The sequence below is a fragment of the Tachypleus tridentatus genome, chromosome 4 (assembly GCF_004210375.1).
Source record: "Tachypleus tridentatus isolate NWPU-2018 chromosome 4, ASM421037v1, whole genome shotgun sequence".
Classification (NCBI taxonomy): Eukaryota; Metazoa; Arthropoda; class Merostomata; order Xiphosura; family Limulidae; genus Tachypleus; species Tachypleus tridentatus.
This window is the reverse complement of record NC_134828.1, coordinates 41,452,725-41,476,289: the sequence shown is the minus strand read 5'-3', so window position 1 is coordinate 41,476,289 and position 23,565 is coordinate 41,452,725. Positions and strand designations below refer to the sequence as shown.

Below are 23,565 nucleotides of genomic sequence, written 5' to 3'. Positions count from 1 at the left end.
CATGTTTATTAATTATGTTTCTTTAATTGGTTTCGATCTTTTATTATCCGGCCTCAGGTTAAAATGTAAGTTTACTTATTTTTTTTTCTCGGTAATAATGCACGTTTACTAACATACTCCTTGGTTACAACATATTTTCTTTCATTATTATTGAGAAATAAAATGACTTTTACAAAATCTACTTCATTTGTTATGTGTTTACTGATACATTTTCTATGGTTACATCATATGTTTACCTGCTATACTTTTGAGATACAACATATCTTCATTAATATCTTTCTAGATTACAACAAATGTTTATATATTTCGCTGCAGGTTTTAAGATATGTTTTCAGTCATCTTATTCAGTTACAACACTAATTCAAACGTATCTTCCTGGATAAAATTTCGTGTTTACGTTTTACCTTCCTGCCTTACAACATTTGTTTACAGCTCTAATGCTGTATGGTATTATGTAATTATTTGTAGTTCCCTGGGTAACATAACATGTTTTTAATATAATCTTGGGTTACATAGTGTTTTTATTGATATCGTACCGTGTCAATTGTATGCTGTTAAATATTTTCTTGAGGTAAAACATAGTTTCGTTGATATTCACCTGGGTTGCGTTACATGTTTATCTTTATTCTCATGTGTACTGATATCTTGCGTTACAAATATATTTATTGACGACTTTCTTGGTTAATTGCACTTTTCCTGATATTCTTCTGGGTTTTAACATGTTTTTTATATGTTTTCAGGTTCGGCATATGTTTTAGTGATACCTTTCCAGGTTACAATATACGTTTACTTTCTGTAATCTCGGGTTATGTCAAATTATCGCTTACTATTTTCCTGACTAAGTTACATGTTACAAACCTCTATGGGTTTTAACATATGCTAACTTGTGTTTTCCAGAGTTACAACATGTTTACGTGCTATACATATTTACTGGTATATTCCTGGGTTTAATATACATGTTTACCTGCTATTTTCCCAGGTTATAACATATTCTATCTTCAGAATTACAGCATATGTTTACATAGTTCTTTCCCGAGTTACAATGTATGTTTACTTAGTGTCTTCTCGAGCTGCAATGTATGTTTTTTGTTATCTTCTAGAGTTACAATGTGCGTTTATTTAATATTTTCTTGAGTTACAACATATATTTTCTGCTATCTTCCAGAGTTACAATGTATGTTTATTTAATGTTTTCTTCAGTTACAACGTTTGCTTTCTGCTATCTTCCCTAGTTACAATATGTATTTACCAAGTGTTTTCTGGAACTGCAACATATATTGACTAACGTACTTCCAAGTTGCAAAAGTTGGTTTTGCGTTAACTTCGCAGCCTACACTACGTTTTAACATGAATACTCTTTGTATAAAATAGAATACTTGCTATAACAGAACATTGACATTTTATTGTGACAATGAGTTGCTTTATATTTTACTGTACTTGCTGGAATAGAATGAATTGTTTAACTTATATTTTACTGAAGTGCAACATTTGTGCTTATTCGGTATCATCCTAAAAGAAATTACATATTTGCCAGTGTATGAAATACTTCTGTTGTTTTCACCAACTCTTTCTGCCCTCTGTTTTCCTGTGTCTCTTTGTTTTATGCGCTGTTCTCTACTAGTTTTTACAGTTTGTTAACCAACCCCCTGTGTCAAATATTTTAATTTGTGCCTATTGTCTGTCATTTGTTTCATGTTTACATTTTCATTATTTGTTTTAAATCTTACAGTAAATAAAGAACCCGATTTTTGAGAGCTAAGCTGTTAAACAAAGTCCCGAGTCTGAAGACGAGATTATGTCTGTTGTTACTGAGACCATAGGATCTGATGAGTCCCATGTTCGAGCTCTTACATCAGCCAGTATGACATCCTTGTTAACTGCCTGTAAATTAAACGACCACGCAGAGACTAGGATACTTTTGGAAAGTGAGGTGTGGTGGTTAATTTTCTTGTTTTTTAACCCTATCCTTCTTTTACATCAGTGGTTCTCAACCTTTTCTGACTTGCCGCACACTACGACAATCCGAAACTTTTCGCGGCACACCTGGAAAGTCTAAACGATTTTTTTAGGTACACGTCATACAGCAAGCATTAAATGCTTTAGAACGAAAATCACGGCCAAAGCAAGCGATAATAATGCCATTTTGCATCACGTTTAGATACACGTAACACAGAAGAGTTAACTTAAAAATCCTTAGAACGATATTAATGTCATCTGCACATTGACAATACTGTTGCTTGCTTTGCTCGTGAGTGTCGTTCGAAGGCTTTTTAACGATTTTGTGGTATAGCAGAAAAATCAAAACTTTGTATTTTTACATCTGTTTTCAATGTGACGCTTGTGCCTGCTTCCGAGAGCAAATCAAATGGAAGTGAGGTTCTAACGTAGACAAACAAGCTCGAATTTCATCATCGACTGTAAGAAGCCTCTCTCTCTTTCTGGCTTTAATTTCAGTCAATGCTGAAAATCCAATTTCGCAAAACCACGAAGATGCAAATGAAAGCAGAAGAAGTTCTGCTTTTGAACTGATTGTAGGATATGAATTTTTAATGAAGATCCAAAACTCATCCAAGCTCTTTTCGGGAAACAATGAGTGATAAAATTTGTCGTATCGTAAATCAATGAGCTTTTCTTCCTCCTCAGTTATAAGATTTGTTGTCTCGTTGATTCCGAATGGAGAGGTCACCCAGTTATATTCGTCGACAGCAAGTGATGGGAAGTAATGTTTTAGTGCGGACTGTAGGTCGCTTAATGTGTTCAAAATTTGAGGGAGAATTTTCTTCTTTGACGGACATTTGTTAATAGAAGAAAAACAATCAAGGACTCCTTTTGAGATCTTATTCTTCCACAGCGTCACATTTTCATCGAAGGCCTTCAATTTGGACGTTGCAGTAATAATGTTTTCAGATGGTTCTTGGAGACTTAAGTTCAGAAAATTTAATTTGTCAAACAAGTCGGAGAGAAAATGAACCTTCATCCACCAGATCTCATCAAGAAAATAAAATTAAAAACCTGTTTCCTCAACCTCCAAGAAAGAAATTACTTCAGTTTTTAATTGGACAAGATGCTTTAACACCTTTCCTTTCGAAAGCCATCGAACTTCAGTGTGATAACAGTACCTTTTTGTAGTCTGAATCCATCGCCTCACAGAAAAGAGAGAAAAGTCGAGATTGAAGTGGCCGAGACTTGATGAAATTCACCACTTGAATATCTTGATTCATAACAGACTGCAAATCTTTCGGCAAAGATTTGGAGGTGAACGCCTCTCTGTGAATCATGCAATGAACAATCCTAATGTTTGGATTTTGTTGTCGCACCAGAGTGACGAATCCCTTCTTTTTTTCTTGAATTGAAGGACAACCATCGGTGCAAACGCTGACACAGTTATTCCAATGTAATTTGAAGAGCAAAATGTTTTCATTCACCAACTCGAAAATGTCTTGGCCTTTCGCTGTACTTTTTAAATCTTTGCAAAATAAGTATTCGTTTACGATTTTTTCATCTTTTATGAATCGAACAAAAGCCAGAACTTGAGCTTTTCCACTAATGTCAGTAGATTCATCAGCTTGAAGAGACCATAGCAGAGACTATTCATCTTCAGGCGCTTCGAAGTGTTCGCAAACTTGATCCTTTAAATCCAACGACAAGTCTAAAATTCTGCGCGAAACTGTGTCATTGGACAGTGGAACTTGCTTAACCTTTTTGGCGGCATCCGTTCCAAGCATAGTTTCAATGATGATTGCTAACGCTGGTGCAATGACTGATTCAGCCTCCGTATGCGCTTTCTTGTGTTTTGCCAACAATTAAGCAACCTTATAACTTGCAATCAATCCTTTTTCAGGCAGCTTCATGTAGTTCACAAGTTTCCTTGATTGTTCATGTTCTTGAGACGCGAAATTATCGAAGTATTCTTTTAGTTTATCCTTCACAGCTGAATGTTTTGTTTCCAAGTGTCTCTTCAGTTTGCTAAGAACAAGCGCCTCGTTCGATAAAGCTGCATTGCAGAGTAGGCAGAATGGTAATTGAGAATGTTCCGATTCCAAAGCGATAAAACCGTATTCGATGTATTTGTTTTTGTACTTTCGTTTGATTCCTTGCTTATGATTCAACACATTCTCCTTTGCAGCACTAGACTTAAATACTTTCCATGGATAAATGATAAAGCTAATTCATGCACGATAAGCACGAAGTTCTGCAGTTGATATAAAATTCCTACCTACAGTGTACTAGCTGTAGCTTACCGCAGAATGAGAACGTGTTCCAGAAACCAGTTTGATTGTTTGATGCATCATTTATGACGTATGAAGCGCTTGTTGCGCTACAATTAAACTAACAGTCGAACAGTTGCAGTCGAGAATAAAATTTAAGTATGAACTTCTCAGTGCTCGAGTTTAATGAAAACCATCGAATATTTTGGAAGGTTTCAGAGTGCCTCTATAGAGCTTTTATTAACTGGTGTGTTCGACTTGCTTTTAAAATCCCAAGAAAGTTGAATGTGTTTCAAAAACACCGCGGCACACAGGTTGAGATACACTGCTTTACATATACGTTACATTACTTCTGAACACGCATGTTACTCGGTGGTGTATATCTTAACATAACTGTTGCCAAGTTAGGAGTGATTGTTTTCTATGAATTGAACAAAAGTTTGTGACTTTAGTATAAATAGTTTTATATTATTCATGAAAAGTATTGTCTCGATATTTATGAAAAGCTTTATCAGAGTAAAGAATAATTATGTTTGTAATAAGTAGCTGAACAGCTGATAACGTTACACGACTAACGTTACGAATACAAATATTTATGTAGAACTCAAGTATTTCTTCAAAACCATATTCGCAGGCAAAATAAAATGTGGTATAATAGGTGTATTACTTCTGTATTAGATATTAGTACATCTTCTATGACTTCTAATGGGTAACACATGTAAATATAAAAACAAGGATTAAATATATATACATATATATACACTTCTGGTCAAAATTTTAAGGCCAGTAAACATAAAGAGAAAATATATATTTTGCGTTGTTAGACTCAACCACTTATTTGAGTAGAGCTTCGAAAGATGAAAATAAGAAAAATGAAAATGAAAATAAAAACCTTTTTTGGCATTTAATAGGGAAAATGTGAACACTATAAAATTAGCCTAAATACTAGCTGGTCAAAAGTTTAAGACCATACCAAAAAGAAGTCCTAAACAGGGTAGGAAATGTCCAACAAGAGGTCTCAGTGGTGAGTTGCACGGCCGTCATTGCGAATAACTTAAAACATTCGCTTTGGCATGGTCGATATAAGCGTTTGCAGAAGGCTGGCTGGAATGTTATTCCAAGTGGTGAAGATGGCTTCACAAAGATCATGCACTGTTTGGAATTGACGTCCATTTCTATAGACTTCCCTGGCCATCTACCCCAAACATTTTCAGTGGGGTTCCGTTCGGGTGAACACACTGGATGGTCGAAAAAAATCATGTTATTCGCCATGGAAAAGTCCTTTGTCCTGCAGGCATTGTGGATTGCAGCATTGTCCTGCTGAAAGATCCAGTCATTTCCACACAAGCGAGGGCCTTCAATCAATAAGGATGCTTTCTCCAACATGCCAGTGTAGTCAGGTGCTGTTTGACGCTCCTGTATAACCTGAAGCTCCATTGTTACATGGGAGGAGAAAGCATCCCAGATCATGATGGAACCTCTTCCACTGTGTCGTGTAGAAAATGTCTCCGGTGGGATATCCTTATCGTGCCAGTAACGTTGGAAGCCACCTGGACTATCCAGGTTAAATTTTTTCTTATCAGAGAACAAAACCTTCGTCCATTTATCTACGTCCCATGCTTCTCAGCAAAGTTTAATCGAGCAGTTGCGTGGTGTGGAAGGAGGCATGACCTTTGAAGACGTTTACGGTTTTCAAAGCCTTTCTCTCGTAGATGCCGTCTTATTGTTTTTGAACTACATTCTGCATCTGTAAGGGCCTTAATCTGGTTTGATGATCGGCTGGTGTCTTGCCGGACAACCCTTCGAATCCTTTGTTCAACGCCGGCGAAATTTTCTTTGACCGACTACTTGAAATTCTTTTTCCGTATCCCTCAGAGTCTTTTAAGGAATTTGCAACAGCAGTTTTACTTCGCCCAATCTCACCAGCGATGGCACGTTGAGAGATCTTGCTTTTGCAGCTCGACAATTCTGCCACGTTCAAACTCTGTCAACTTTTTAGCCTTTGCCATGTTTTTACCCAATGTAACACAGGAGATGTAATTGGGAGATGTTGACAATGCTAATGCTTGAACACAAATGACTAAATTTCATTACGTGTTTACCAATTAACGCCTCGTTTCAGTATGGTCTTAAACTTTTGACCAGTTAGTATATAGACTAATTTCATAGTGTTCACATTTTCTGTATTAAATGCTAAAAACGATTTTTATTTTTATTTTCCCTTTTCTTATTTCCATCTTTCGAAACTCTACTCAAATAAGTGGTTGAGTTTAACAACGCAAAATGCATATTTTTTCTTTATGTTCATTGGCCTTAAGATTTGGCCAGCAGTGTATATACGAAACAAAATATTAAGTGAAAAAACGAAGGAATTAATTTAACATAGTAAACATTAAAAAGTGATGTGAAATAAATCATATATTCAGGATGCTCATTTACATTATTAATTGTGTAAAATTTCCTTGCATTATTGACATTTGCAACGCTTTTCATTCTTTTAATGTTAAATTGTGAGAACTCGCGACAGTTTTGATGTTAAGTTACATGATCAGTTACATTACGTTTACTTATGTTAATGTTTGTTTTTTGAATAAGTCGCAAAGCTACAGGAGCGTTTTTGGGCTAGCCGTCCCTAATTTAGCAGTGTAAGACCAGAGGGAAGGCAACTAGTCATCACCACCCACCGCCAACTCTTGGGCTACTCTTTTTTCCAACGAATAGTAGAATTGACCGTCACATTATAACACCCTTACGCCTATAAGGGTGAGCATGTTTGGTGCGCTGGGAATTCGAACTCGTGACCCTCAGATTACTAGTCGAGTGCTTTAACCACCTGGCCATGCCGAGACTTATGTTAATGAGCAATAGCTCAAACGTTTTTGGTGCTAAGGTACATGATTGTGGACTAAACGGTCAGGTCAGAAACTCCAAGTTCCAGGAATGACCATCCCTATTTACGAACTGCTAGTGAAAGAAGAGCATCTTGCAGCAGCTCTCGCTGGTCATGTGGCAGTTCCTACTGACTGTTATAGTTACACATCTACTATGCCTAGAAGTACGTCTCGAACCTTGGATCTATCAGACCATGTCTGGGCCAAAAGTAATTGAATATTAACTGTATACCTTGCCAATTTTAGTAAATATTCATGAAAACGTATTCTGTAATACAAGAATATAATAAACCTTGAATCTCTTTATGAACAGATGCAATATATTCAACCCCACAAAAGTACTATGAAAATTGCACAGTCTTTCTAAAAAAAAAATTTCTTAATGCTAGAAACAAAGAAACTCTAAAATATTAATTGATTATTTTAAACGGGTTATTCATAAAATATGTTTATTTAGTTGTTTCTGTAATAATTAGCAACATATCCAATTTGTTCAGAAAATTATTATTTATGGCAAAACCAATAAAGCCATCTCTACTCCCTAATTCTTAACTAACCAGAGTGTTAGGCAGCCAATCAGCATCACCTTAGCACCAATCACTTAAGATAAGGAACTGACTGTTACCCTTGTAACACACCCAAAGATTCAGTCTCGACTCGTCAGTACTGAAGTCCATAGGTCTACTACAGGTTCAATCCATTCGGAGAAGCTTTTATTCACAAGGATTCATATGGTATATATATGTGTGGTACAGTGGAAATCAGCAGTTCATGTTTTGTCACATAATTAGAAAAGAAACCAAATCAGCTTTTTCTTGTATGCTCTATTTTCTTTACTAAAATACTGACGTAATTGGTGAAATATATTATTGATTTGTTAGTATTGAACATTGTAATGGTTTCTCTTGTTTCTTTCTCTTTTCAAACATTTTGTTTAACAATTATTACTTGAACAGCGTTATTTGGTGGCCATCCGAGACAAAAGTGGGAAAACAGCTTTGCATTACTGTACGGAAAATAGAGATACAGTTTGCGCTGACCTTATCTTGAATACTGAACCAACTTTAATAAATGAACAAGATGAAGAGGGTTACACGGCACTTCATTTATCAGTGATCAGTGGCAACAAAGTTATGACAGAATACCTCATTGGGAAAGGTGCTGACGTCAACAGTGTGGACAACGATCTGCACACTTGCGTTCATTGGGCAACAGGTATGATTATATTTAATTATTAGCAAAGTTATTTAAACATTAAACAACTAGTGGTGTGGTTAAAAGTAAAAATACTAAATAGATGTAATTTCGTCCATTACTATCAAGTCTTCTTTATTCTATAATCATTCAGTCTTAACTACACTAATTTATGGATAATCTAAAAGCTATCAAGTATTTTCTTTGTGTAGATCTAACGTCTGCCGTTCCTCTGTCAACATCTGATCACTTTTTGCTATTCCTCTGTCAACATCTGATCACTTTCTGCTACTCCTCTGTCAACATCTGATCACTTTCTGCTATTCCTCTGTCAACATCTGATCACTTTCTCCTATTCCTGTGTCAACTTCTGACCACTTTCTGCTGTTCCTCTGTCAACTTCTAACCACTTTCTGCTGTTCCTCTGTCAACATTTGATCACTTTCTGCTGTTCCTCTGTCAACATCTGATCACTTTCTGCTATTCCTCTGTCAACATCTAACCACTTTCTGCTGTTCATCTGTCAACATCTGATCACTTTCTGCTGTTTATTTGTCAATATCTGATCACCTATCAGCTTGTAAGTATTTTCTGAATTAGTGGTGTGGAATATTTAATTGATGAAGTAATAACGTTGGCTAGACTTAACTTCTAATGTGTTTTGTTTCGTGTTATTGAGTACCGTATGTTTAATTTGTTCCTAAGTGTTATTTAATTCACCTAGCTTTCTATTCTTATTAACATAATACATTGAACTATTATTATTATCGCCACTCTGCTTTAAGCTGATTCGTTATAGAGTTCTTGTATCCTTGAGAGATTTATTTTTTCGAGAAATAAAAAAAATTAGGAAAATCCATAATTCTCTGAACACTGTTTTCTCATATTAATGGCAGTAGTGCACTAAATTATTTCTTTTAAAAGTAATGCAACATAGAAAATAGCATAATAACATGCGAAAAGCACACAAAGTTCATTAACTATCACAGTTTTTTTTTGGCGTTTCTATTAATGCTGTATGAACCGTGGGGAAAAACATTTTCTTAGGAAGCAATTTGCAAACTTTTGTACAGAAAAACAACATAACATAATACGTCATTCGATAGATGAAAACCTTGCCTGTCTATTAGTTATAACTAATATAGTCGTAAACGTAAGAGAGAAATACATGTATTGACAAATCCCGAAAGAGAGGATGTGACAGGTGGGCGTGGCAGGAGGGGTCAAATTTTACATTTGATGGTTCTGTAACCAAACAAGAATAAAAACTAATCAAAATTTGTTTGTTTTTTCAGCAATGACAATATTATAGTGAGTAACTTACGTTAAACTTCATACTTATTGGATGGGTAATGAATACGATAGAGACGAGGGAATACTTAGAGAAACGATGTCACAATTTTCACACTAGGGGAAATTCAGGAATATTTTAAAATATTGAAGTACTAATGTTCTTCATTATAAAGAGCCAAATTATGTCCGCTGCCTCACGTGACTATTGTCTCGCTTACCTACTATATTCTCTCATGGCGTCAGCGTCAGTTTGCGAATCGACGACAGTTTCATGTATTTTCTAAGACAGTTTATATTCATTTACTTTAACAAATAATATTGTACTGTTACGGTATATGTTTACCGGTACCTAAATAAAGCACGTATACATTATTCACAGGTAAGAAACAATGCCTGCGATTAAATATCTCAATATATATGCAATGTTAAAATGACCCTGGTTAGAGCTGATTCGTTTAGAGCTCTGTTCTTAAGAACTTTTCATGAATGCTAAACGGAGTATTGCTGTATTTTAAACACATTTGTTTTTTACTCACAAACAAAAAACTCTATTATAATTCTAGTGCTTTCGAAGCTTTGAACTTCTCTCCTCAGAAAACGTAACAGATGGTGAAGTAACTTAATCAGTTTCGTCATAATTACAAACTTCATGTATTATATTATCTAGATAACTATCCTTAAATAGCAGATTCTTAGTTCCTGTATTTGTTATATAAAAGTTACAAATCAGTTGCCACACAAAATGCCGTCTTATTCCCTAACTGTGTGTTTTCCATACAATCTTCAACTTCATATTATCTTTCCACGAACGTGAAAGCTGCTTCTCAAAATTCAGTGTTTCTTGGAGAATTCCATTTAGCAAATTTTCTGCTACAAGTGTGCAGGAGTGTTCTTTCTATTCCTGTAAAGTAGGAAGAGGTGTTCTGTTGGACTGTATGAACTGATTGGCTTTCATTTTTCACAACTGTTGCCGCTGTTAAAGTGTAAGCTTTTTTGTGTAAGTGAATTGTTGGTATCTTGGCATTAACTCATGTTGCCCTTGCATAGTTCAGTTTGATGTTCTACTGCACCAACAGCTGCATCATACTATTCATAGACAACAGGAGACACTGAGAGTCTTAACGTTGTGAACAACATTTCACAAGTGGATTAAGAATTACTGGATGTTGTTAACATAATAATAGAAGAAGCCTCTCCACTTATTTTTGGAATGCTGCTGTTTATTATAGTTGATCTTTGATCAGAAGTTTCATGTTTATTTAAAAAGTTGTAACTACATCACAGATTATATTGGTCACAGGTTTAACCATGTTGAGAATTTAAGGCTGGAAAATATGGCAAAAGTTTATCCAAGACGTTTTATTCAGGAAAGTTGTGCAAGTTGCACAGTATGTCTTGTATAGATATGACTTAAGCAGTTGGATGATACATCTTAATTGATAATTTCATAAAAAGTTGGCTAAGTGAGTTCCTGCAACATAATTTAGATTACAGAGATTATCCAGATATGACAGCAGCAAACCAAGACGAGTTCTTAATTGGTAAATACACAGAATATCAGACAAATGAGCGCCTATGGCATCATTTTGGTTACACCACAAATATATCCAGGTAAGGTTTCAACAAACAGAGAAAACATCTTAACTGATAAATTCATGGAAAACCAAGTGAGACTGTTTAAAATTGTCTAGAGGTAAGAAAGGCAGAAGACTTTCGAAACGTCGTTCTCTACACTTGTGTTTCTACAACAGGCAGTTACCGTCCATTCTACAAAGTTTCATCATGAATAATCTGCCTAAACAATCTATCAAAGAATTCTAACACTCGCTGAAATAATATCTGTAGTGCTGAAATTCCAAGTGGTAATTTTAGATAAAATGTCAGCGTAGAAAAGTCTACAACTGTAGCTATTAAATTCTTATATAATAGAAAATTTTCACTAAGATCCCACAAGTCGTGGTAGTAGATTCACACAGTTCTCCTAGAAACTCTGTCAAGAACTGTGGCAAAACCTCGATAAATCCCATCCCAAGGGCAAAGATGTTCATAATTTGTCAATCTATGTGAATCGATAATTTGTTTTGGATGCGAGAACAAAACTTATTTCTTTATGAGTTGCCTACTTTGAGATAATCAATGACATGCAAAACTGGTTTACTTGGATTAGATAGTTCTAAGCTGTAAATAACCACGAACTTGATAGAAAGTTTAACTAATAGCGGCTTATGGTACACACACCTGAGGTAGAATTTCGGTATAGAAAGGTTTTACCAGCAGTCTGTTGTTGACATTGTAGTTTTCTCAATTACTATCTCACACTCTAACTGGTATACACTGAATTTCTTTCTGATGAATAGGAATAAAACAGGGTTGTATGAAAAACTTTACCTCTTTTTGGGAAATATTACACACATTGAAAGTGACAGAGGTCAACTTTGACTTGAACGTGAGAATCTATAGAATAAACTTGGTCTATGTATTAGTTGCTAACTTCATATATAGGCTAGTTGGTCAGTTACAGTTTTCCAAGCCAAACAAACTCCTGGAACAGTGGAGTTGTCCTGTGTAAATAAAAGAAAAGCTGTGTTGTTTTTACTGTGTACAACTAATATATCGTGGACAAATAAGAATGCAGTCATATATTCCTATCTTTGCAACAACAGTAATAGAAATCACACACTGTTTGATGTCCAAAAGCTAAGCTATAATTGCTCTAATGATATCTCTAAGTGTAACTTATGAACATTTCATAATAAACAAGCAGGAACAGGAGGCTGCAACATTTCAAGTTGGTTTAATTGTGGGAAAGCATGCAAAGATGCAAGTATATTTAGAAGAATAGCTAGCATTATTTCAAACAGGCTAATTATGACAAAAGTCAGTAACAACTTTCAGCAATTAATATTAACTACTGATAACTGTAGGCTATAAAGTAACCTGGTAATTAGTATAACTATTTAAATATACTGTTTCAGCATTATTACTTATAAGTATTAAAATGAATTGTTTCATTAGCTGGGTACCCTTGTTTTTAACGATAATTTCGACCGTAATTTCAGCAACATGCATATCACGAGATCCGACCAGCATAGGAGATTTGTGTTAATCGTAAATCTATGTAGTAAGTTAACAATGATAATATTTTATAATACCAATATAATTAAATAAAGACACAAAAATGAAATATCTTAACCAGTGATGTTCCCAGAACGCAAACACTAATTAAATATAAACTATGCCAATGTTTTTTATTGTGGGACTAGATGACCTCCCGGATAGGAAAAATTTAACTATAAACCAAAAAGATATATATTTGGAATTATCTCCAAGACAATTATTGTTTAGGTTCCGTAGGAATGTTATTTAGGTTGCAGCCAGCATCAAATTAGAGCAGATTTTGACAAATGGAATAATTAAACGCTTGGTCATCTCAATTAGTGAGAAAGAATTACTGAGCTTATGTGAAACATTACTATTTCCTTAGTCAGCTACATTGCAGTGTGACAACGATTCAGAACACTAGACTTCAGTTCTGATTACTAGTAAGATAAACTGAAGAATGAAAATATGCCTAAGGTATATTTCAGCATTTGGGATAAATTATAAGTTATTAGTCATGCCAGCTGACCAAATAAAGGGACAAGCATTATGGATTTCAACTGTGTTAATTTATGAAAATGACGGGTTAATGTTTGACCATCCAATACATATTGCAGCTTAAAACCCAAAACATTTGCTTAAAAGAATGGGAGAAAACAACTCTGAACTTAAACCTAGAAAAGGGTTTTTAATACCACTACCAGTAGTTTTTCGGAGTTTTACTTGGTAGTGTAGTGTATAACAACTTATTTACTAAAGGTGAATGGGGAAGAAATTAGTAAATGCATGAGAATTCCGACATTTATTTAGAGACAACCTAATAAATGGGATTTCTATAGAATGATAAATATTCTTACCCTAACTCATTAAATTGTCAATGTGGATCAATGCCATAGTGTTGAAATTTACACTCTGTAATGGTATAGAAGAATTAGCGTTATGAAATGAAAAGAAGGAGAAAATATCCTCTTGTCCTAAAAACAATTTTTCTTGTCCAGTAAATTACGTCTAAGACAATAGTCTTCATTTGTGATTAACTTACTTTGATTTCTCAGTAATAATATTATATTTCTCATTCAGAAGATACACGTTTTCGTTATTGTTTTAGAGTATTTTTATTTTGCAATATTGTATTACATTTTTCATACAAGGCTTTTTTATTGTTGTATTTATCACGTAAATGGTCGAAATTTTCGTTATTGTTACGAAGTTATTTTGTGTTTTGTGTAATTGCATTTAGTATATACACTGTAATATTTTCATTATTGAGTTAGAAGGCTTTGTTTAAGGAAGAAGTTGTTATTTATTGTTTCTTCAAAAGTTTCATGTTATGTTTACCATACTGACAGTAAAGGCTTTGGCTCAAGATATCATTTTACTTTGAGCTCACTATAACATTTTCTATTTTATTATTGATGTGAATACTTATTGCAAAAAAACAAAAACTACTATCATAACACTATGTGACACATATTTTGTTCCTGGATAATATGTGTTATTTCTTAATTACTGTTGTTGTAAAAGTACAGAAAATGGCTATTATTCCCTTCAAACTTTACTTTTGTGAACTGGATGATGAAATTTAGAAATTAACCTATTTTCTATGTAAAAACGGGCAAATTTGCTAATTTTCATTTACATAAGATCTAAATAAAACAACATATGAATCAAGATTTACATGTATTTATACTAAAATTATATAAAAAGTGAACAAAAATGTTTAGAAGTGAGTAGTTTTTCGAGATTTGCGACTATAATGTAAATCACTTTCACGTATCAGCCCCATCATGTTTTCGTTACAAGATCCTTAGTAGCGGCGTTTAAAGTCCAGTATATCTTGATGGAAGAGCTCACCTTGTTCATCTGAGTATGCTCCCATGTTCTCCTTGAATTTATCAAGATGAGTGTCAAGCATATGGACTTTTAGGAACATCCTGCGGCCCATTTTGCCGTAGTTCTTCACCAGAGCCTCAACCAGTTCCACGTAATTTTCGGCCTTATAATTACCCAAGAGGCCCCAAACCACTGCGACATAGCTGCCCCAAGCTTTTTTTTCCTTCCTACTGAGCTTTTTGGGAATTATGTGCACTCCAGGATCTTTTTTTGTGATCCAATGAAGACACCAGCTCGGACAGCTTAAGGAAGAAGTCTTGAAAGTACTTGAGGGCTGCAGACTCCTTATCAAGAGCTGTGACAAAATTGTTTTATAAGACCCAATTTTATGTACAATGGTGGGAACAACACCTTCTGGAGGTCTACTAGTGGTTCACAGTTGACATTGTGCCATTGTTGACATTAGATAGGTCTATGTGTTCACTCAGACAGCCAGAACTAAACTGAAGTGGTGAGTGGTGCGCCCCTGTGTATATATTACTTGTAAGTTCTACAACATTCTAGAAAATTCTTGTAAATTCTACAACATTCTAGAAAATTCTTTTAAGTTCTACAAAATTATAGAAAGTTCTTGAAAATTCTTGTAAGTTCGAGAAAATTACCTATTAGCTACTCAGCACTGAATCTACCTGGAATGTTCTGGAAAATGGGTAAATATGAAAAATTCATTACCCAGGTCACAAAAGCAAAGTTTGAAGAGAAAAATAGGTCTTTTCTATTTACTTTACGCATAATCAATTGAGAAATAACACTTTCTGCCCAGGAACAAGAAAAAGTAAACATTTTGTTACATAGTGTAATTTATATAGTTTGTACAACAGATTAGTGCAGTCCCCTTTCCCAATGCTTATAATTGCTAACCATCGGCTTTCGACACGCATGATGGGCATAGCGCAGTTAGCTCATTGTGTAGCTATTCATTAGCTATAAAAAAGAAAATATAATATCGCAAGCTACATAGTGTGACCAGTCTAGATATTGAATTCAAATTCTACCATTACAGGCTTACTTCTAAGCTACTGGGGAACACAGTAGATTGTGTAACTTTTAAATAACAATTCTATAACTTTTGAACTTTGCTAAAGGAAAATATCTTTGAGCATTTAAGCGTTTAAAAATATCGGGTTAAATGGTTTAATTATGTTTCTGGTGTATAATGTGGGCACATATATAAACTGTGATTAGACAGTAAGAAAACACAGGTCATTCATTAGTCATTCCCAGCTTCTTCTATAATGTACTGCGCATGAGTATTTTTTTATATTTATAAAATGATGGTGCACGGATGCACGGAAAAGCCAAATATCTAGAATAATCTGAGCAGATTAACTTTCATGCTTTTCCACAACTGAGAAGGAGCAAGTGCTCTATTAAAAGAGAGAGTTACCATGAGCAGAATTTGTTTTAAGAAATAACTCATTGTTTGTTATGACTCAGTTGGTCATAGTTAACAGTGTTAATTTTTGTTTAGTGCTATTTATAGTTGTATTCTTTAACTACGTTTAATTCGATACTTGTCTTTTGTGGTTATTGTGTCAGCTTGAATTTTTTATCTTCGCAAATTTTCCTGTTATTTGTCACCTGCCTTATTTATATCGGTATAAAGCTTTCTGTGTTCTTGTTACACTTAAAATTATTAGAATTTATAGATGTTAAACCTACTTTAAAAATTTCAAAATGGTTTACTTTCTGAAAGAGTTAGAACTATTGGGTTTATACATTGTGATGGATTATTTTGATCCTAAATGATTTCTTAAGGTGTTTTTATTTGTCAGTTTGTTGCACAATACTATAAAATATATGTTTTCTGTTAATTATTTGTGTGTTGGGCATTATACAATTAATGATTGAGTTTTTATTTGCTGTTCATCTATTAGTGTGTGGTGAGTTGGAATGTCTAGACATCTTAATAGATGCTGGTGGCAATCCTGCAATGCCAGATATCCACGGAGCTTATCCGAGTCACTATGCTTCTCAGATGTGTGGGTTTAACAATGAGATGCGCAATGATACAAAGCGAGGTCTTGCTGCGCTACATGCCCTTTTAGCTCGAGGTATGAACGTCAATGTTCAGGACAAAGATGGCCGCCAACCGCTGTTGTGGGCAGCGAGTGCAGGTAAAAGTAATCCAATGGATATATCTTCTTTTATAAATTAAATAACAAAAAATAGGCTTTTATAGTGGTATAAAATTATATAAAAATACTGTTTTGAATACTTATCGAACACTGACGTTTTAGTAATTCAAATAAATATAAAAACAAAAACTCAGAGGAAGATGCCACACTTTCATTTGTGATTATAACTGGTGTATTATGTAATTTTTAAATTAAAAAAACTATAACATTTTCTTTTTGTCTATTTATAAACAATTCTTGTATTGTGTGGGCAGGTGCAGAATATCTGCATAATACATGTGAAAATGAACTATTTCTCGAGTATAACTACAGTCGTCTAATATAATATTCATAATCATTAGGCTTATAAATAACTGTTGTCGATACAAGTTTACGTATAAAGAGTAAAGAATTTCACAGTAAATCTTATTATTTTCAAGTTTTTACCCCACCTCACTAATATATAGGCCAGGCATGGCCAGGTGGTTAAGGCACTCGTCTCGTAATCTGAGGGTCGCGTGTTCGAATCTCCGTCACACCAAACATACCGTGGGGGCGTTATAATGTTAGGTCAATTCCGCTATTCGTTGGTAAAAAAGTAACGTAAGAGATGGCAGTGGGTAATGATGCCTAGCTGTCTTCCTCTAGTCTGATACTGCTAAATTAGGAATGCTATCTCTCTCTCTTTATGGGTGTTTGGGTATTGATGTTTTTCTACCCAGGAGGGTCAGGTTTCCTTAACCTCTTCCTCCTTCCTTCAGATTGTGGTTTATTTATTTATTTATTATATTTTTTCTATGATCAAGCGTATTTATATATGGTACACGAGGGCCAGAATAACCCACACTTACTCAGGCCCCTTTCAGGGCAATGTCCATGCACAATGTATACATACACTTGGTGCAAATAAAACATTTCTCTTATAGTTCCATAAATTATTTGCACTTTCATCAGTTAGATATTAACTAGAAAAGGTTTACACAAAAACCCTTTCAATGTTTTGTAATTATCTCGAAACTGATGTGGAGTCTAGTTAATAGGTGGCCTTTTATTATTATTTTTACGTGTTTATATTTATTTAGAAAATATATATTCACTGGGAAAGGTGCTTAGGTCTATCATCATCATGACCTGTCAAGTTCGCTCACTAGTTGATTTTTTCTCCAATTTTTATTAAAATAATTTATTGTACTATGTAGGAGTCTATCTGCTCTTGTTTCCATGTGTGCGTATTTATGCATAAATTCGGAAGATGTTGTTCTAAGTACTTTATAAGCTGTTGTGAGTAACGACTTTTGTATTGTTTGTAGCTTTGTTTGCAAAAGCTACGTAGTCAATGACGGGTCTAATGTATTTGTTTGTTTGCTTTCGAATTTCGCACAAATGCTACTCGAGGGCTATCTGTGCTAGCCGTCCCTAATTTAGCAGTGTAAGACTAGAGGGAAGGCAGGTAGTCATCACCACCCACCGCCAACTCTTGGGCTATTCTTTTACCACCGAATAGTGGGATTGACCGTAATATTATAACGCCCTCACGGCTGGGAGGGCGAGCATGTTTGACGCGACTCGGGCGCGAACCCGCGACCCTCAGATTACGAAGCGCACGCCTTAACGCGCTAGGCCATGCCGGGCCTAGGGTCTAATGTATGTTTTCAATATTTTAATAATGTTGTCTGCCGTAGCTCCACTGTTTTTGCCAGTTAGACTCCTAGCATAGTTTGTTCTTCGCCAATTTTTTTTTCTAATATTATTTATGTAGTTTATCCATGTTAGTTTTGAATCAAACGTAAATCCTAAGAATTTTGCTGATGTAGCAATCTGGAGTTGTTCGCCATTCGTGTAGATTTGTGGTTGTGCTTTTTTATGTTTAGTTAATTTTGTGAATACTACTAGTTGTGTTTAGTTATGTTTATTTATTAATTAGGGATGGCTGGAGCAGATAACCCTCGTATAACTTTGAGCGAAATTCAAAACAAACCAAATCACTAATATATATTTCTAATATTGTTTCTTATACACTAATTGATAAGTCTATTGTTATGAAGTCTTATTATTTTTAGTTTTATACCAAATGATGTGAATAGTATTATAGAGCCTCATAATTTTCCATTATTTTGTTTTAATTCACTTACTGATTTGTTTGGAATTAGTAAAAACTAACTATTTATTTTATCCCAGCTCATTATTTGATAAACCAAGTTTAAGATGTACTACTGTTTACAAGTTTTAACCCTTAATACACTAATTGACATCCCTAGTATTATAAGGTTCTACTTTATTATAGTTTTTGCCCTAATTCGATAATTGACTTGCTTGATAGGAACTCCTACTACTTGGAGCTCTCTTCCTTCCCTAATTCACTAATATCCGTGCTTAGCATTAGAAATACTTTAAACCATGCACAAATATTCACTATTTTAAGAAATAAGTTACAGTCGTTTGATAATAAGAATGTAGTCTTCAAAATCGAATAAAACAGAAGTTATGAAAATCTTTTATTTCTTATTTAAATAAATAGATTGAATTACGAAATGTTAATATATTGTTGGAAGCTATATTGCATGATGTTTTAATTTAAATTTGATTTGCTAGAAGGTGCTAGTCATTATGTCACGACGATGTTGTGATCTAGAAATTTCATGAAAGTTAATACCTTGGTAGAATCTTAAAGCATTTCTCTGTTATGTATAAACCAGAGTACAATTCGTTAGTAAATCAGTTAATTATTGAGTTAATTAGTTCATTGAGAGTTAATGTGTCACCAATTCAGTGAGTTAATCAGCATGTTTGTTACTGATAAGTTAGCGAGAAATTTCCACAAATAAGTATAAATGTATATTAGCTACGCGAGAAATATTTTTAGTAATCGTTCATAAATTTGGATGTGATAGACTAGAAGGTGGGTAGCTAACTAACAACATCCACCTACAATTTTTTATTGCTTTAAACAAATAATGTAATTGACCGTCACATTATCATGCTTTCACAGCTGAATATATGAGCAAGTATGGTGATTTAATTCGAACTCACAATCATATGTTGCAAGTCAAGAACCATAACAATCAAATAATGCCTGTTTGGACCAGCTTTAAGAACATTAAACAACCTTCCAGCTGAGAGGCATAACAACTATATAGCATTGGCAGCTACCTTATCTAACGGGTTTGAAATAACAAGCTGGAAGGAAGCGTTCAGAACAAAGGTCCATAGCATGTTATGGAGGAAGATTCTGGAAGGCTTGTCTAATTATCTTACCGCGATTCTCCACGTAAAATGAAGGATTTGTTGGCGTTTGACAAATTTAGTGATTCCATAACAGACAATGATATGTGAATTAAGCAGAAACAAAGTAGGTGTACATTTCTATTGTTTGTTTTGTTTGTTTTTGAATTTCGCACAAAGCTACTCGAGGGCTATCTGTGCTAGCCGTCCCTAATTTAGCAGTGTAAGACTAGAGGGAAGGCAGCTAGTCATCACCACCCACCGCCAACTCTTGGGCTACTCTTTTACCAACGAATAGTGGGATTGACCGTCACATTATAACGCCCCCACGGCTGAAAGGGCGAGCATGTTTGGTGTACATTTCTAAAGAGCGCTGTATAATTGGCGATTGGACATGACTCCATAAATGTTGTAGATAAACAATTAAAAGTACCATCTACAAGTTACTGGATCATCAGATAAAACAGTATCAAAACATCAACATACCATTCAATGATAATCTGGAAGAACGAAAAATACAGTTAAATAATAAGTTACGGTAAATAGAGGAAATAATTCACAATACAATAAGTGTTTCAAGAGTAATTTAAAAGGACATCCTGCCAACTATTGTAGAAAATACCTTTAGAAAACTGAAACTCTTTTAAAATGAAGTCAGGTACATGGAGCTGTTATAAATGTGGGGAATATGGCCTCTATAGCTGAAAATGTGAGAAATCAACAACTATTTATCAAGTAAAGAGCAAATACCCTAAGAATAAATTTCAGAGCACAAATTTATCAAAAGATTATGAAAAGTTAATCAGAAATACGAAACTAGTAATTAGCTCTACTTATGGGTGGAGTTGAGCTGAGAATATTCCGTCTGACTAAATGAGATAAGAAGTTCGATATTTAAAAACTAAACAGTCCACAAATCTACTGGTTTATTGATGGGAAACTTCAGAGTTTGTTAATCAACACACGTTCTACAACTACAATAGTTCAACCTGATTTGATAATGAAGGGCGTGAAATTGCTTTCCCCCCAAGATAAAGAAAAAACTATGGATCGATATGAACAGCAAGTGAACATAAAGTTCAAGTAAGAAAATAAGAGGGAAGTTGGAAGTTACCCTTACTCTCAACAGTTTCTCTATGGTATCTCATGATGGGCGGGTAATTGATATTAAGAAAGAGTACATGGTTAGAATTGGCTTCATGTAGAGAAATAGAAATGTTAAGATTTTCACAAAGCTTACCAGTCCATAATTATAACATTGTTGTGTACTACATAGAAATTACTACATCATAGGCTGAATTTACAATACTGACAAGAAATATTTAATTTATAACACCAAGAAGTGAAATACTCTATCAGGACTTGTTAGGACTAAACTTACATCATAGCAGAAAGACAACACATGAACCTACAAGCAGTACACCATCATAAGTCTTGGTAAACGAAGAGTTTACTGTATTTTTTATTTCTGGGCTATAATTTTTCAAAGAACCTCGCAATCCAGGAAGAGAGAAAGATATTGTAAGCTATGTTTTACACAGAATATGCAAAGAAACAAGGAAAACCGTTAAGGCTAAATTTGACTTTACTTGAAAAAGAGTTAAATTGGTTAGTAATAAAATAAGAAGTAATTATGATCTTAGCTATTATAAAACTGGATTTAATCAAGGTAAAATGGCATGGTTGCCACAAGAGAGAACAAACAACAACGTTAAGCAGTTGTTAGGAAGAATGCTATGTTGTACTGAAAACGATCAGTTTTGGCACATTGAATGTAGAAGAACTAGTGGTTCAAGCCAAAGGCCATCCAATATGATTGTCTTTCGAAGTACATCAGCGAGAGAATGGCCAACTGGGTTACTTTATGAAAGAATATAATAGTCAAAGGTCAACTTACTGATAATCCTAGGATTCATGTCAAGAATACTCTTAGGGATCACTAAAGAGCGAGTTGCCAGAAAATCTGCTCTAACACTTACCTTGAGAGAACTCTCCAGTGACAGGATAGCAAATAATGATAGGGACAAGATGCCAAACCATTTATGTAGCATAGCAATTTAAAAAGAAAATTGCCTTGCTGAAGGTAGAGTTCAGTGTGCCTTCTATTTGGGGACTGTTTATAATATTTAAATTTAGATGTCCGTTTACTAGAGGTAATTAGTCATTATGTTATAATAGCATAATGACTTAGAAATTTCATGAAAGTTAAGGCTTTGGTAGAATTTAGAAGATTTCTATATTATCTAGAAGTTCAAAATAAAATACCTGAGTGGGTTAAGTCAGTTAACCAGTAAATTATTTATCATTGAGTTAAATAGTTCAGAGTCGGTTAGTAAGTTAGACAGGTGATTGGGATTTAGACAGTGAGCGTTTGTCTTTCAGATAATCAGTGGTTTAATCAGGGTATTTGTTATAGATTGATTGGCAAAGAAGTTCAACAAGTACATTTATAAGTAAGTTATGCCAACAACGGTTCTGGAGATTCTGTCAAATTATTGTTTGTTCAGTTAGGCCTACAAGTGAAAGTAGCGTGTATTAAACTTTATTGAAAAAATATATAATTTTTTTATTATTACGTGTACTGGACTTCAAATTTCTTTTACAAATAATTCAAAAGAACACAACCGCTGATAAAACATGTTATAACAATTTGATATTTGTTTATTATTTATTTACCAATAGTTGTTAACATTTAATACGAAAAACACTTTGATACATTTGTATAATTATGTTAACTCTTGGTAATGTGATAATTTGTCGGTAAGAGCTTGTAGAAAGTAGACACGTTTATTTTACATAAGTTCAATATTATTATACATATGTACATTTTGTCATCGTATTGGTATAAGTATAGTATGCTTGCAAACATTAATTACTGAGAAGTAAAACCGTGTTTTATTTTTATTCCTTGTACTTTGTGTTGTATAATGCATGATTTCAGTAACATTGATCTTTTATTTTTTGTTTACACGTGAATGAATAGTTCGGTTTGTCTTTAATTTTGCACAAAGCTACGTGAGAGCTATATCCGCCAGCCTTTCTTAATTTTAGTAGTGAAACATTAGAGGGAAGGCAGCTAGTCATTACCACTCACCGTCAACTCTTGAACTTCTTTATTACAAACGAGTAGTGGGATTGACCGTCATATCATAACGCCGCCACAGCTGAAAGGGCGACCCTCAGATCTTGAGTCAAGTGTCCTAACCACTTAGTCATGCCAGTTCCATATGCATGTCTGTTCTGTGGCCATAATGAGTATGAGGTCTGATTACAAAAAGTATTTCATAAAATACAAATAAAAGAAGAATGCTGAGTTTTTGTAACGTGTTCGTAACCATTTGTACTCGTTACAGTTTACATACTACTGACTTATAATATATTAAGTGTATCTTCACAAAATTTGGTAGACTTTTAGTAAACATTACACACGAAAAACCAGATTTTTAATGAAGTGTCTTTTTAATACTTTAACCTACTAGGGCGAAAGAGTTAATATATATGAAACAGAACAAAAGATAAAAAAATAGCTACTGATAACTTACTACAACCCAATTAATTAAGTAAGGGTTGTCCAGATAATGTGTTTAATGTATTGGTACTGGTGACTGACTACAACCTAATTAATTAAGTGATAATTGTCAAAATCAT

At 34.2% G+C, this 23,565-nt stretch overlaps 1 protein-coding gene across 1 annotated transcript in view; it reads left to right on the top strand.

The window, feature by feature from the left end:
* Positions 1-23,565, top strand: part of LOC143248934 (uncharacterized) — a 79,938-nt gene that overhangs the window by 5,920 nt on the left and 50,453 nt on the right. The window contains exons 2-4 of the mRNA XM_076497944.1: positions 1,730-1,930; positions 8,056-8,314; positions 16,456-16,695. Of these exons, the coding sequence (XP_076354059.1) occupies positions 1,796-1,930; positions 8,056-8,314; positions 16,456-16,695 (634 nt within the window). The 5' untranslated portion in view covers positions 1,730-1,795. The remainder of the gene's footprint in view (positions 1-1,729; positions 1,931-8,055; positions 8,315-16,455; positions 16,696-23,565) is intronic.